Source organism: Dysidea avara, chromosome 9 (genome assembly GCF_963678975.1).
Source record: "Dysidea avara chromosome 9, odDysAvar1.4, whole genome shotgun sequence".
Lineage (NCBI taxonomy): Eukaryota > Metazoa > Porifera > Demospongiae > Dictyoceratida > Dysideidae > Dysidea > Dysidea avara.
Window position 1 is genome coordinate 628,652 of NC_089280.1, and position 11,621 is coordinate 640,272.

At 38.9% G+C, this 11,621-nt stretch overlaps 2 protein-coding genes across 3 annotated transcripts; both read left to right on the top strand.

The window, feature by feature from the left end:
- Positions 1 to 3,936: 3,936 nt before the first annotated feature.
- Positions 3,937 to 8,877, top strand: LOC136265353 (uncharacterized). Of its 2 annotated transcripts, XM_066060155.1 has the most exons (8): positions 3,958 to 4,063; positions 4,138 to 4,458; positions 4,515 to 4,621; positions 4,688 to 6,214; positions 6,296 to 6,349; positions 6,409 to 6,451; positions 6,790 to 6,956; positions 8,459 to 8,877. In XM_066060155.1, the coding sequence occupies exons 4-8, from the start codon at positions 5,129 to 5,131 to the stop codon at positions 8,729 to 8,731; spliced, it is 1,623 nt and encodes a 540-aa protein (XP_065916227.1). In that variant the 5' UTR covers positions 3,958 to 4,063; positions 4,138 to 4,458; positions 4,515 to 4,621; positions 4,688 to 5,128; the 3' UTR covers positions 8,732 to 8,877. The 2 variants fall into 2 exon arrangements, with proteins under 2 accessions (XP_065916226.1, XP_065916227.1); XM_066060154.1 differs by having other exon boundaries at positions 3,937 to 4,458.
- Positions 7,027 to 8,104, top strand: LOC136265360 (uncharacterized). The gene is made up of 2 exons (XM_066060180.1): positions 7,027 to 7,117; positions 7,186 to 8,104. Exon 2 carries the CDS (start codon positions 7,196 to 7,198, stop codon positions 8,039 to 8,041), a length of 846 nt encoding a protein of 281 aa, XP_065916252.1. The 5' UTR covers positions 7,027 to 7,117; positions 7,186 to 7,195; the 3' UTR covers positions 8,042 to 8,104.
- Positions 8,878 to 11,621: the final 2,744 nt, after the last annotated feature.

Here is an 11,621-nt window from a genome sequence, read left to right on the forward strand (position 1 = left end):
CACGCAAAAACCCAACACGGTGTACGAGAGTCCCAATATTTAAGTATTTCAAAAACGTATTCAATAAATATTTCATGTATTTATATGGATTCATTATTGGATTTCTCAGATAGTGTACGAGAGTCCCAAGACGTTAGCTACCCCTTGTTGTTTTTGTTGTGTCCTAGCTAACATGTCAATTATAACTGTACTCCTTAATTCAGTGTAATCACATGCATATCATGATGTCTCTGTTTCCCCTAGCAATTGCAAGCATGGGTGCGTTGTCCAATTAGCAGACATGTTGAATTATAGGAATCAATAATAATTATGATATGAAAGGTGGCATCACTCCAATAGCCTGGTCATAGTGAAAGTATTGAGCAAGGTACATAAGGGATAATGGCTAAGCTGTTTTCCTAGGAAGTTCAAAGCTACTTGTATAACTAAATGAAATGGAGACAGGTCATTGGTCAAGAAAAAAATTTGGCCAAAGTCATGATCAGTATAGTCATGATCAGTATAGCCACATTTGAAAAACTATCATCACTCATTGACTGATCCTTTTCATCAAACATCAGCACAAACTGAAAAATTTTCTACGGAATTATTCTATAAACATTAATAATTATACTTTGTGTATGCGGCATGAGATAAACTGTCATTATTGAATAATCAGACACAAAACTACACAAATGAGTCCTCTCTTGGTTACATGTAGGACTGTGTCAAATATTCCAGCATAATAAAAAGCATAATCAGTAGGCTGGAGTACTATGCCAGCATAGGTGGATATTTTAAACTATGGAGCTTAATTCCATGAAAATAACTATAATAGGTGAAAATTATGGGAAATTCCTGAAAGTATTTTGAGCTTAGCTATTTGATAGTTACATGTGAACAGGGTTAGTGAATTATAACACCTGCATGTACATGTGTTTTATGCCCTTGTAGTAACTCAGTTGAAACTTCCTAACTTTAATTTATTATTTTAACTGCCAGTTGACCTTCAGAACTTTATTTTTTTCTCTATTTAGTCTGGTGGTGATCCTTTGCATTAAGGGTGGGTAGCTACCAGAAAATTGTATAAATGTTAAATTTCGCTGGTAACCCCCCTCCCCCAAACCCGAAAGGTACGTGCTAGGTACAGTGTAAAAGTCGCACCATAATGCGACCAAAGATGGAAAGTACGTCACTTCGCACTATCCTAGGTCGCATCCAGAGATCACGTGAGACTTTCTTATGACCTCCATCGGCGCGAGCCCTATAGCCTGATAGGCTATTATAGTTATAACCGTTTCTTGGCTGCTTTTATATTGAAGCTCGGTGGTATCGATTATGGCTGTTAGTTACAACGTTTTGCTAACGTTGCTACTGCAATTAGTGAGGTGCATATATGTGCGGGGGAGTCACACTGGTGGCGGGAATTTCTGTTGGTTGGAAATTTCGAACGTACTCACCATGGATTTTGAAGCGGAACTTGCTGAGAAAGAAGATGAAAGCATGGATGATAGTAAGACTTATATAGGATGAAATGAATGCTGCTTTGCGTTGTGCTTGTGCCTTCATTTCCGGGGTACGTAACCATAGTTACGGGATAGTAGTACTGTGGCGTGTCAGAGGAGGTAGTCCCCACATAAAGCAAGGCTAGGTAGTTACACCAGCTTACTGTTACCATGAATTTGTAACTCAGTTTTTAATAGACATAGGCTGTTTTACATAAACTTTTAGGGAGTGAAACTTTTAAAAAGGGATCTTATAATGGATTACTATACTAACATACATGCATGCAATAATTGAGTGGTGTTATAAGGTTACATCTTATAATGGATTACTGTACTAACATACATGCATACAATAATTGAGTGGTGTTATAAGGTTACGGAACAGTTTAAAATGCGTGGGCGGAACAAATTACCAAACCTGCTTTAAACCAAGCAGGGATAAATAATTTCAACAACTGTGTTGTGTTAGCAATACAACTATTTGTACTTGTTTGTTTTTACTACAGAACAACGACTGTTCTTGGGTGTGTGGTCTACAATAGAGTGATGTTTTATAAAAACGCGCCGCCAAAAACCAGACTAACAGATTACTGAATCCTTATAATTTCAACACAAGTGGCTAAACAACTAAAATATCTAGGTCCTGTGGAAGCGATTTTTTAAGTTACTGGTAGTATAGACATTTTATTGAACTTTTAATAGTTTTTTTCAGGTGAAACAAGCTCTTTGAAGGCTTGTATCCGAGGCACTGGGGAGAAACACGCCAAAAACGCTTCCACAGGACCTAACAAATTTAATATACAGTATCACTATGCCCTAGAAATGCCAATACAACCTACAGCTTTTGCTGTATTTGGCGGCAGAAAAACATGGTAGTGACAGCTGGAACTGAGCGATGTACGGGGGGCTGGCTTACTTGTGTTACTACAACAGTTGTAGTGTTCCACCTGCCTCAAACTACACTGTAGCTACATAAAAACATTACATATGAAGGGCTTCACCTTCATTTGAAACTTTTCACGCTGCTAGACTGGTTTTATGGTCTTCTCAAAAAGAATCGATAGGCATTCAAAATTTTGAATGATTGCCCGTGACTATACCGTAACCTTAATGCCAGGTGATGATTCTATGACTGTGTGCATCCTTGGGAGATGCAGTAGATGTGTGAGAAACAAGAGGACCGTGACCTACTGTCGTGTAGCAAAATCCCACACTGAGAGGAAAGCTTCTTGCTGCTTAAGCTGTTTTAATGCCAACTACAGCTTATCTAAGTGCAGAGTGGAGCTGCAACATTTGGAGCCAAATGGAAGCAAAATGGTTTTAGTCGGAATTTGTGATTCTGAACATATGATATCGTGTACTTCATTGGAGCTTCCCAAGTCCTGTCTGCAACTGGAGAGCTTGCATATCATACCTCCTATTGATATGCCCACTCAGATGAATGTTTTAAGAAGTGAGAGTGTTACCTCTGTTACAGGATTTTTGATGGAATACACAGATTCCAAATGGGAAGAATGGCTTGACAGATTTTGCCAGCAGTCCAGTACACGATTTTCTGTTCACACTGGGAAACAGATTAACGCTAAACAGCAACATGGGATGATACGAGTTCAAGGAGATTGTTACAACTTTAAAATTGAATGGTCCCAGATGTACAACTGTATTAGAGCAGGGAATGGACGATGTAAACCAGAAGTGGATGATCCATTGAAGAGACGAAGCGCACCTGGTAGCAGGTGCTGTGAATGCCCTGCAGCTATTTATTGTTGCCTTTTAACTCTGAGCACTCAGCAACAGATCTTAGAAGTACAGCTACCGATGCGGAATGCCCACAAAAATCATGATCCACTGTAAATTACAGATCAGCTTTGTAACAAGCCTGTTGAAGATATAGAGAAGAAAATCGAAGAACTTGTAAGGGACACAAGGTTGAACTTAGTGAGTTTAAAACTTGTTGTGCATGACTGGGTAACAAAAATACTCATTCCAAAACAACTGCAAGATGGAATTTTAAATGAGTTGCCTAACCCTTACAATCGTGCTTACTTTCCTACAAAGAAAGATCTACGCAATGTAGCTCACCGTGCTATTGTCAAAAGAAGGAATTCTTTGTTTGACCAAGATTCATTAAATAAAATCTTAAAAAAGCAAGCTAAATGCAGTGGGCTGCATTATTCTCTTCAGCAGTACAGCCAGTCAGGTCTAAAGACAAACACATCTAATGATTGGTTAGGAAAATATAATATGTATTTGTGGTTGTTGCGTAGTATATATCTCTATGTATGTTTGTTTGTTGTACTTTATGTTGCTGTGTGTTGTGTGTGTGTGTGTGTGCGTGCCCGCCCCTATGGCAGGGAAGTGTGGCTTTGTCCAACTGTTTTGTGGTCATAAACAATCAATCATTTATTTGCCCCTTCTAGCAGTTTGAAACAATAAGGAAAGGGGCTCATGGGTCAAATTGGTGAAGCAGTTGGTACATTGGAAGGTGACTCTCTGTTGGAATCATCTTCACCTGAAGTCAGTTCCCAACCATTTCTTTTGGTATTTCAAACACCTCAGCAGCAAAAATGGCTCATAATGTATGGTAATGTGGTCACGTGTATGGATGCCATTTACAAAACCAATAGATATGCATTTCCATGCTTTTTCTTAGTTGTGAAGACCTCTATTGGTGTGGGAAGAGTGGTTGGGACAATAATACCCCAGTTTGAAACTGCAGACTTGATATCTGAGGGCATTAAAATTCTCAAGTCTTGGAATCCACAGTGGATGCCACAGTATTTTATGACAGATAAGAGTGCTGCAGAGCTTGAAGCAATTAGAATTGTTTTTCCATCGTGCATACGGTTTGTATGTGACTTCCACAGAAGTCAAGCATTTGATAGGTGGGTGAACAAGTCATGTCATGAAGTTCCCAACCAGTCAAAGAAGACTGTGATAAACTGTTTCAAGAAGCTAGCATATGCATCAACAGGTAAGTGATTCTGCATGAATGATAGGGATGTTTGCCATGTGTTTCATCAATTTCAGATAAAAAGTTTGAAGAAGTTTTGCTTGACATGCAGTCTCAACCTTGGTACACTGGTAACAAACTGTTACAAGATTAACTTAGAGAAGAGTGGCTTTCATCAAAACCAGTATGTTGACTTGACACATGCTTTATGTGAACTTGTGTTAATAATTTATTGTCTTCTATTGTGTAGTTTTGGTCACATGTGTATCGCCAAAGCTTCCATGCTGAAATTGATACAGATAATCTGACAGAAGCTTTTAACCACACACTTAGGTCTCAATACTTGCAACTTCGTCAAGATACTAGTGTGACAGACCTGTGTGAAGTATTGCTAAACATTGTGTTTCCAGAGCAACAAAAAGAGTATACAATTGCAGTTGCTCAACAAACTGAGGGATATCGTAGACCACGGTATGAGATCCCAGGTTACCTGATTGACCATCCACGGAATTTGCAATCTGCTTGCTTGGCAAATATATCTAAAGCAAAGCAGTTTGCTTCTTCTGATATTACTACAGATGGAAATGGAGTGTTTACCTTGAAAAGCACTGATAAGTCTTATCTGGTAGACATTCCCGGTGGCTGTTGCGAATGTCCATACTTTATTAAAACAAAGATACCATGTAAGCATATGTTTGCTATATTTGCTTTGTTCTGTGACCAATGGTCTTGGTATGATCTTCCATGCCAGTTGACTGACAGTACTTACATGACTTTAGAAACTTCACTTTTGGAGCAAAATTTAGTAGATACTGTCACTCCCATTGTGCAGGTACAAGAAATATTTACTAGAAATGATGATGGTAATACTGAAGATCAACAAAGTGATGCTGCATTTGAACTTGAGACTAATACCTTAGATGGTGACCGTGGTGTTGTTTTGGATGATTGTCTGGAGTTTGAGAAGAGAATGAAAATTGGTGAAAAATCTGACAGCAGTACTACTGCAACAGCTCAACATATTCCAACAGCACAAACATCAGCTCACAGATTGCGTATCCTTCAGAAGAATGCTCACACCATATTAACCAAATGTAAAGATGTGTGCTATCTGACTGATGATTGTTCAGTTCTGGAAAGTGTCATTCAAAGTGCTGAAAATATTTATCGTGAGCTAGTTGAATCTGCTGATTCATCAAATGTCTCTAATAGTTTGCCAATTTTTCCTGTGTTGTCACAGACTTCTGCTAGTAACTCGAAGAAACGAACAAAATTACTGTGTCGTCAAACCAAGCCAGTGAAGCAACGTGTTTCTTCAAAGAAGGAGGTAAAAGAGCCATCTAACCCTTTAAGCAAGGATCAAAGTTTTAATGGAAATATTCTACCACCTGTTTCAACTGCCGACACAAAGGCAAACACTGGTATCAATGCTCAGATGGATTGCACAGAAGGTAGTGATCAGATGGATATTAATCCCAGAAGTACATCTTCAGACATTGACACGGGTGGAACATGTGTGGGGATGAAGAGTGCATTACCATTACAAAGCATAGGTAACAAACCCCAATCAATGAAGAAAGATCCCCTTGAGGCTGCCAAAAGACATCCATTGGGTCGCCCAAGACTTAAGAGGCCAAGAAGAGAAAAGTGGAACTTTCCTATGCGAGTTAGTGAAGAAACTAGTGAGGCACTTCTAAGTATCAGAAAGCATCAGCTTGATATCAAGGCTAGTTTAATGGAGACCTCCACTCAAGATAAAGAGATCTTGACGAAGAGGGTATGGTGAACTGTATACATGTCTATATTAGTGTTATCAAGGACATGGCTGTGTGTTCATAGAACCTTTATTTTATTATAGGATTGTAAAGAGAACTGTACGGGGGACACTTATACAAAACAATATTCTGGTCAGGTATTATATTCAGTAGTTAGTTACCTTGCCTGGTGTCACTGTCTTGTGCTCTGTTTTAGGGGAATAGTGTGAACAAAGAAACAAAAGACACTAACAGAAAAGGTCTGTTACTTTGTTAGTAGCTGCCTAGTATGTAACAGGGCCTGCTAAATTAGGGCATGTTGGCACAAACTACACCTCATCACGCAACAGGTCATATCTCAAAAACACGATAGAATATTTACATTCTGTAACTTGATCTATAAAGCCAAATGTTTAATAAATGCTGGCCACAGCATAATGGGATATAAAGTTATGAGGTGTAAAAGGAGTTTGAAAAAGTAGGGAAATTTTATGTACCCACATGTCCTATTTTCACAGGCCTGGTCACATAATATACTGTTTACATACTCAAAAGAAATAGTGACAAATGCTCATAAACTTAATTGGCACACCTATAGGTGTCAATTCCAGAAAGTGCAAGTGTTCTGGCTGCTCCTTGCTTGACTGTGGCCTGTGCACATTTTGTAAGGACATGATTAAGTTTGGTGGCCCAGGAAAGAAAAAGCAGAGATGTAGCAAAAGGAAATGTGTGATGAAAGATGATAGAAGTACACTATATAGTAAGGTACAGTTAACTACATTGCATAATGTATAGTAAGCGACCGATTATCGACCGGTACCTATTATCGACCTAAGTATTTTCCGTGTTTCTTTCAGTTACTCCCCGTGTTATTCTACTACCTCGTGCTAATGGTCTTGCCAATTCTCACGTATTTTCAGTCGCCTGTAAGTTGAATTATGTATAGTGATATATGTTTAGCTTGTAACCATTGCTTATAATCATTTTTTACTAGGTTGTTCGATATGCCACGACGCCAAGGACAGAGGAAAGTATTGAAGAAAAGGAAGCGTTCGAAATCAGCACCGGCGGTATTACACACACCAACTAAGAAAAGAAGGAAGCAGTGGACAAATGAGCAAATGAAAAATGCCATGGAAGCTGTAGAAACCACCACGTGTGGAGTTAATGAAGCTGCTAGAGTCTATGGTGTTCCAGCTACAACATTAAAAGATAGGGTTAGTGGCAGAGTAAAACATGGGACAAAATCTGGTCCACCACAATACCTAAGTGATGATGAAGAGAAAGAACTTGCAGATTTTTTAAAGGAATCTTCTGAGGTGGGCTTTGGGAAGACAAGAAGAGACGTTCTAAATATTGCAGAATCATATGCAAAGCAAAAGGGTGTGTTAAGAAAAGAGAGTGGGATAACTCAAGGTTGGTGGAGGTCATTCAGGGTTAGGCAGGGTGATTTGTCATCAACAAGAGGAAGTGCTAAGAGAAAGCCTAAGGATCAGACATGTACCAAAAATCTACCTGCTACTGCAGCTACTAGCACTGTTACTAGAACAGCCACATCTGGAGTCAGGAATAGTGATGTAAGTGTGACTAACACTTTGACTGTAATCAGTGGAACTAGTGAATCTGTTGATTGCACTGGACAGGACGAGGACGATGAAGCTATTGACCCAGATACATGTTGTATGTGCTTTGGAAGGTATGAAGATGATGTATTGGAAGGTGCTGGAGCAGAGTGGATCTACTGTGGATGTGGAAGATGGGTGCATGAAGATTGTGTGGAAGAGACTGTAATGGACAGTGACGGACAACAAAGACTTTGTACCTTTTGTGTGGATAAATATACTGTATAAACTTGTGATGCACATGACTTCTGTTATGTATACCCGATTACAATGATTTTTTTTGTCATAACACTATATAACCAACTGTATTGCATGGGGTATGTGGGGTAGTGGCAGAGTTTTTGCAAGTATTATAGCTAAGACCTTGGTCGATAATTCGTATGCAGCATTTGTATTGACGATCGATAATAAGTACCGGTGGTCGATAAACGGTACTTTACATGCTATCACATTGCCGTTCGTGGAGAAAAAAGTAAACTCGACATTCAAGTCAAAATTTATCACGTGATAGACCAAGGTCAGACGATGTTATTAGTGAAAACTGGATGATGATAGGTCGTTCCAGCACGAAGATACATTGCAAGGTACATGCTATGGTCGTTAATCGGTCGCTTACGCTAGGTCTTATGTTTATTCTATATACAGCCAACCACACCTAGTGTTAGCAACAGCTCTCCTTTGAACTTTCTTGAAAAGTCTGGACGTACCATCAAACAGATTGTACCAGATGGCAACTGCTTTTTCAGAGCAGTATCATTTCACATTCTTGGAGATGAAGACAAGCACTGCTCAGTCCGAGCAGAAGTACTGAAATTTGAACAAAGAAATGAACATATGTTAGCAAAATTTCTTATGCTACCAGCCAACAAGCCATCATTTCAAGAACACATTAGGTTTCTGCAACGTCCTGATACTTAGGCAACACAAGTGGAAGTTATAGCTGTTGCTACTATGTTTAGCGTTGCAGTATTTTACTGTAGAAAGCAAGATAGCTTGTACCACTGGGAGGTAATAAACCCCCTTACATGTCCATCTGTAAGTGATGTCCAAGGTGATGGCTTTCCTGGAGCTACAATACCACACCACTTTGAGCTATACTGGGATGGATCTCACTATGACTGTGTGGTATTACAAAGCACTGGAATGTGTAGTAATTCAACCCCTGCATTAGGTGGGATTGTAAGTTATGTAGACATTACTTAGTTTATCATTATATATATAATAAATATTCAACAAAAGTTGTCAATAAAATTAACTTTACATATTTACATAATTATAATGCAGTGCTATACTAATTAGCTGCATGGCTATATGCATGAGAGAGACTATGTAAGTTGACACTGGGATTGTGATGAAAACTGGGTTATAGAATGGCCTGCCTGCAGAATCACTTATTCATGGACGGAAGGCTATATGAATTACCAGTAGCAATAAGTACACAAAATATAAGTACAACTTTAATCTGTACCTAGCATGTATGTTTTTAAAACCTTGGCTTCGTCTAGGTTTCTAAATCCACAAATTAAAGATCCTTGTGCTAGTCTCTAACCTACACATAATCTTTGACACATGCATGGGTAGTGGATACACTATAAAACCCCCTTGTAAAGAGCCCAATATTTTAGTCTTTTAAAACTGATTGTGCTTTGTGGCACATACCGGAGGAGGTTGGTAATGCATCATCCCTAGACATGTGGTTATGCAAACCAAGTATTGTGTCAGGTGTCAAAGTTTGCTTAGTAGTTAGGAAAGCAGCACATTGTACTGTTATGAGCCCTGGGACACACTGGCATGGCTGTCCTTTTGAATACTAAGATGTAACAATGTTGAACTACATGGTTGGTTGAAATCAGGTGATCAACCTAGATATAGAATTATATATTAATAGGGCAATTGGAAACTGTGGAAAATGAAAGGGGTTAAAGCATTTTATATGATTCGCTAGAGTAAAACCTTTCTTAGTGGCCATACTGCCCTTTTACAAGGACCATGTGCACATGTTATAATGAACCTATGTAGTAGCCAGGTCCCAAACATATGCAGCTAAGGCATACTTCATGACCTCACAACCACGTGCCATATTATAGGGGCCAGGTCCCAAATATATTAGGTGTATTTCATGACTTATTAACAAGACCAATGAATTATAGTAATGAAATCAAATATGTAGGCTCCGGAAATTTATAGTATATTCTTTATTACCCTCATAATACGATCAATGTTGTCATATTTCATAATACTATTGTCCATTCTTACTCAAGTCATGAGAACCATCCATACCATACATCAGTTCTTTAGTACCACACGATTGCAGTGGTAATATGGAGTGGCCATTAATCTCTACTAAATCCAATTGCCTCGATTGAGTGGTGTCATATTTCCCTTAAGGCTTGTCCAGTGTTGTATTTACAAGGGTGACAGACACTCCCTTAGGCCTGTCCGGTGTTTTCTAGCAAGCAGAGGGACACTAACAGGCAAAGTTGTAGGGTTGGGGGAGAAAAGGTATTCTCTTGTTAGTTCATTTTTGAAGCACCGATCAGTAGTTTCTTACAGTTGATTTTTACTATTTTGTCCTCCACAAAAGGTCAACTTTGTCAGTTTGCAATGTAATATGCATATTTATTGAGCAATGGCTGACATAACCTTACCAATAGAAGTACCACAAGGCAAGAAATGTTTGTGGCATTAAATTTTCATGGATTAAAATAGGGTGAAACTAATTTTTTTTTGCGATACAAATCAATCTCTTGATTGCATCACATAATTTGTTATAGGAGAGGGCACTTGAAGCAGCAACTGCAATCAATAAAACACTACAAAGATTCCACTGTGGCCTGTTAAAGCCCCTCAGATCTGTTCAGTGTTTTATCGTAATGTAAAAGTTTTATTTATTTATTAAAGTTTTACAGCATACAAGCTGAAGGTCTACAGTTCTGTAGCCTGAAAAACACTCATGCAACTACACACATGGTGTCTGTAAGTTGGGAGTGAGTGGGTAGGCGGGTGAAATTCCACAAATTTTCCTTTTCCCCATCAACCATCAAATTATGGAACCAACTCCCTGCTGATGTAATTAATTCCTCTACCCCTAATGAGTTTTGTAATAACTTAAGTAACTTTTATGATCACACCTGTGCGTTATAATCTCTCGTAATCTTTTGATTGCTGCACAGTAATAAATACCTTATAGCGGAAATTTTTGGCGGGAGAAAATTTTGGCGAATTGATCATTGGCAGAAATTGGCGAATAATATTTTGGCGAGTGCATGGCATTACTTTGCCCACGCAATTTTAATCTGACAGCGTTGGTGACGAAGCTTTGCGATGTCTACGTACAAAGTACTACAGTTCAATGCCTCTGACTCGAATCGACGAAGTCTTATGTAAATAGCTAGCTGAAATAAAAACAACGTGCAACGTCAGTAATCGAGACTGGAACGCTGGCATGTGGCAAGCGAGGCAATGCATTTGCACATGATTATTATTTTTTTAACCCGGGCTTGATGGACTGTCCTTGCCTACCACCCCCAGCACAAAGGCACGTGCTGGACAACTGTAAAAAACAAAAGAAAAAGCAGTAACACAGCCAGCATGTTACTCATGATGGGCACTGAGCTGAATCGCTCGAGTGAATTGCCCATCTGCCTGAGCTATTAGTCTAATACTGGCTGTGGATACTTGCGGAAGATTAATCACTCACCGCTGTAACAGTATTCACAGAATAAATTAATTCACTCACCGATGAACAGCGTCTACTGCACTTCCAGTGTTTATAAAAATGGCGAATAAAATTTTGGCGAATCCATGC

Excerpts from the sequence above, each read along its gene's own strand:
- LOC136265353 (XM_066060154.1), top strand. The coding sequence starts at position 5,129 with ATGTTTGCTATATTTGCTTTGTTCTGTGACCAATGGTCTTGGTATGAT. Across the intron at positions 6,452-6,789 it reads AAAAGACACTAACAGAAAAG|GTGTCAATTCCAGAAAGTGC; the intron begins GTCTGTTACTTT and ends GCACACCTATAG. Across the intron at positions 6,957-8,458 it reads GAAGTACACTATATAGTAAG|CCAACCACACCTAGTGTTAG; the intron begins GTACAGTTAACT and ends TTCTATATACAG.
- LOC136265360 (XM_066060180.1), top strand. The coding sequence starts at position 7,196 with ATGCCACGACGCCAAGGACAGAGGAAAGTATTGAAGAAAAGGAAGCGT.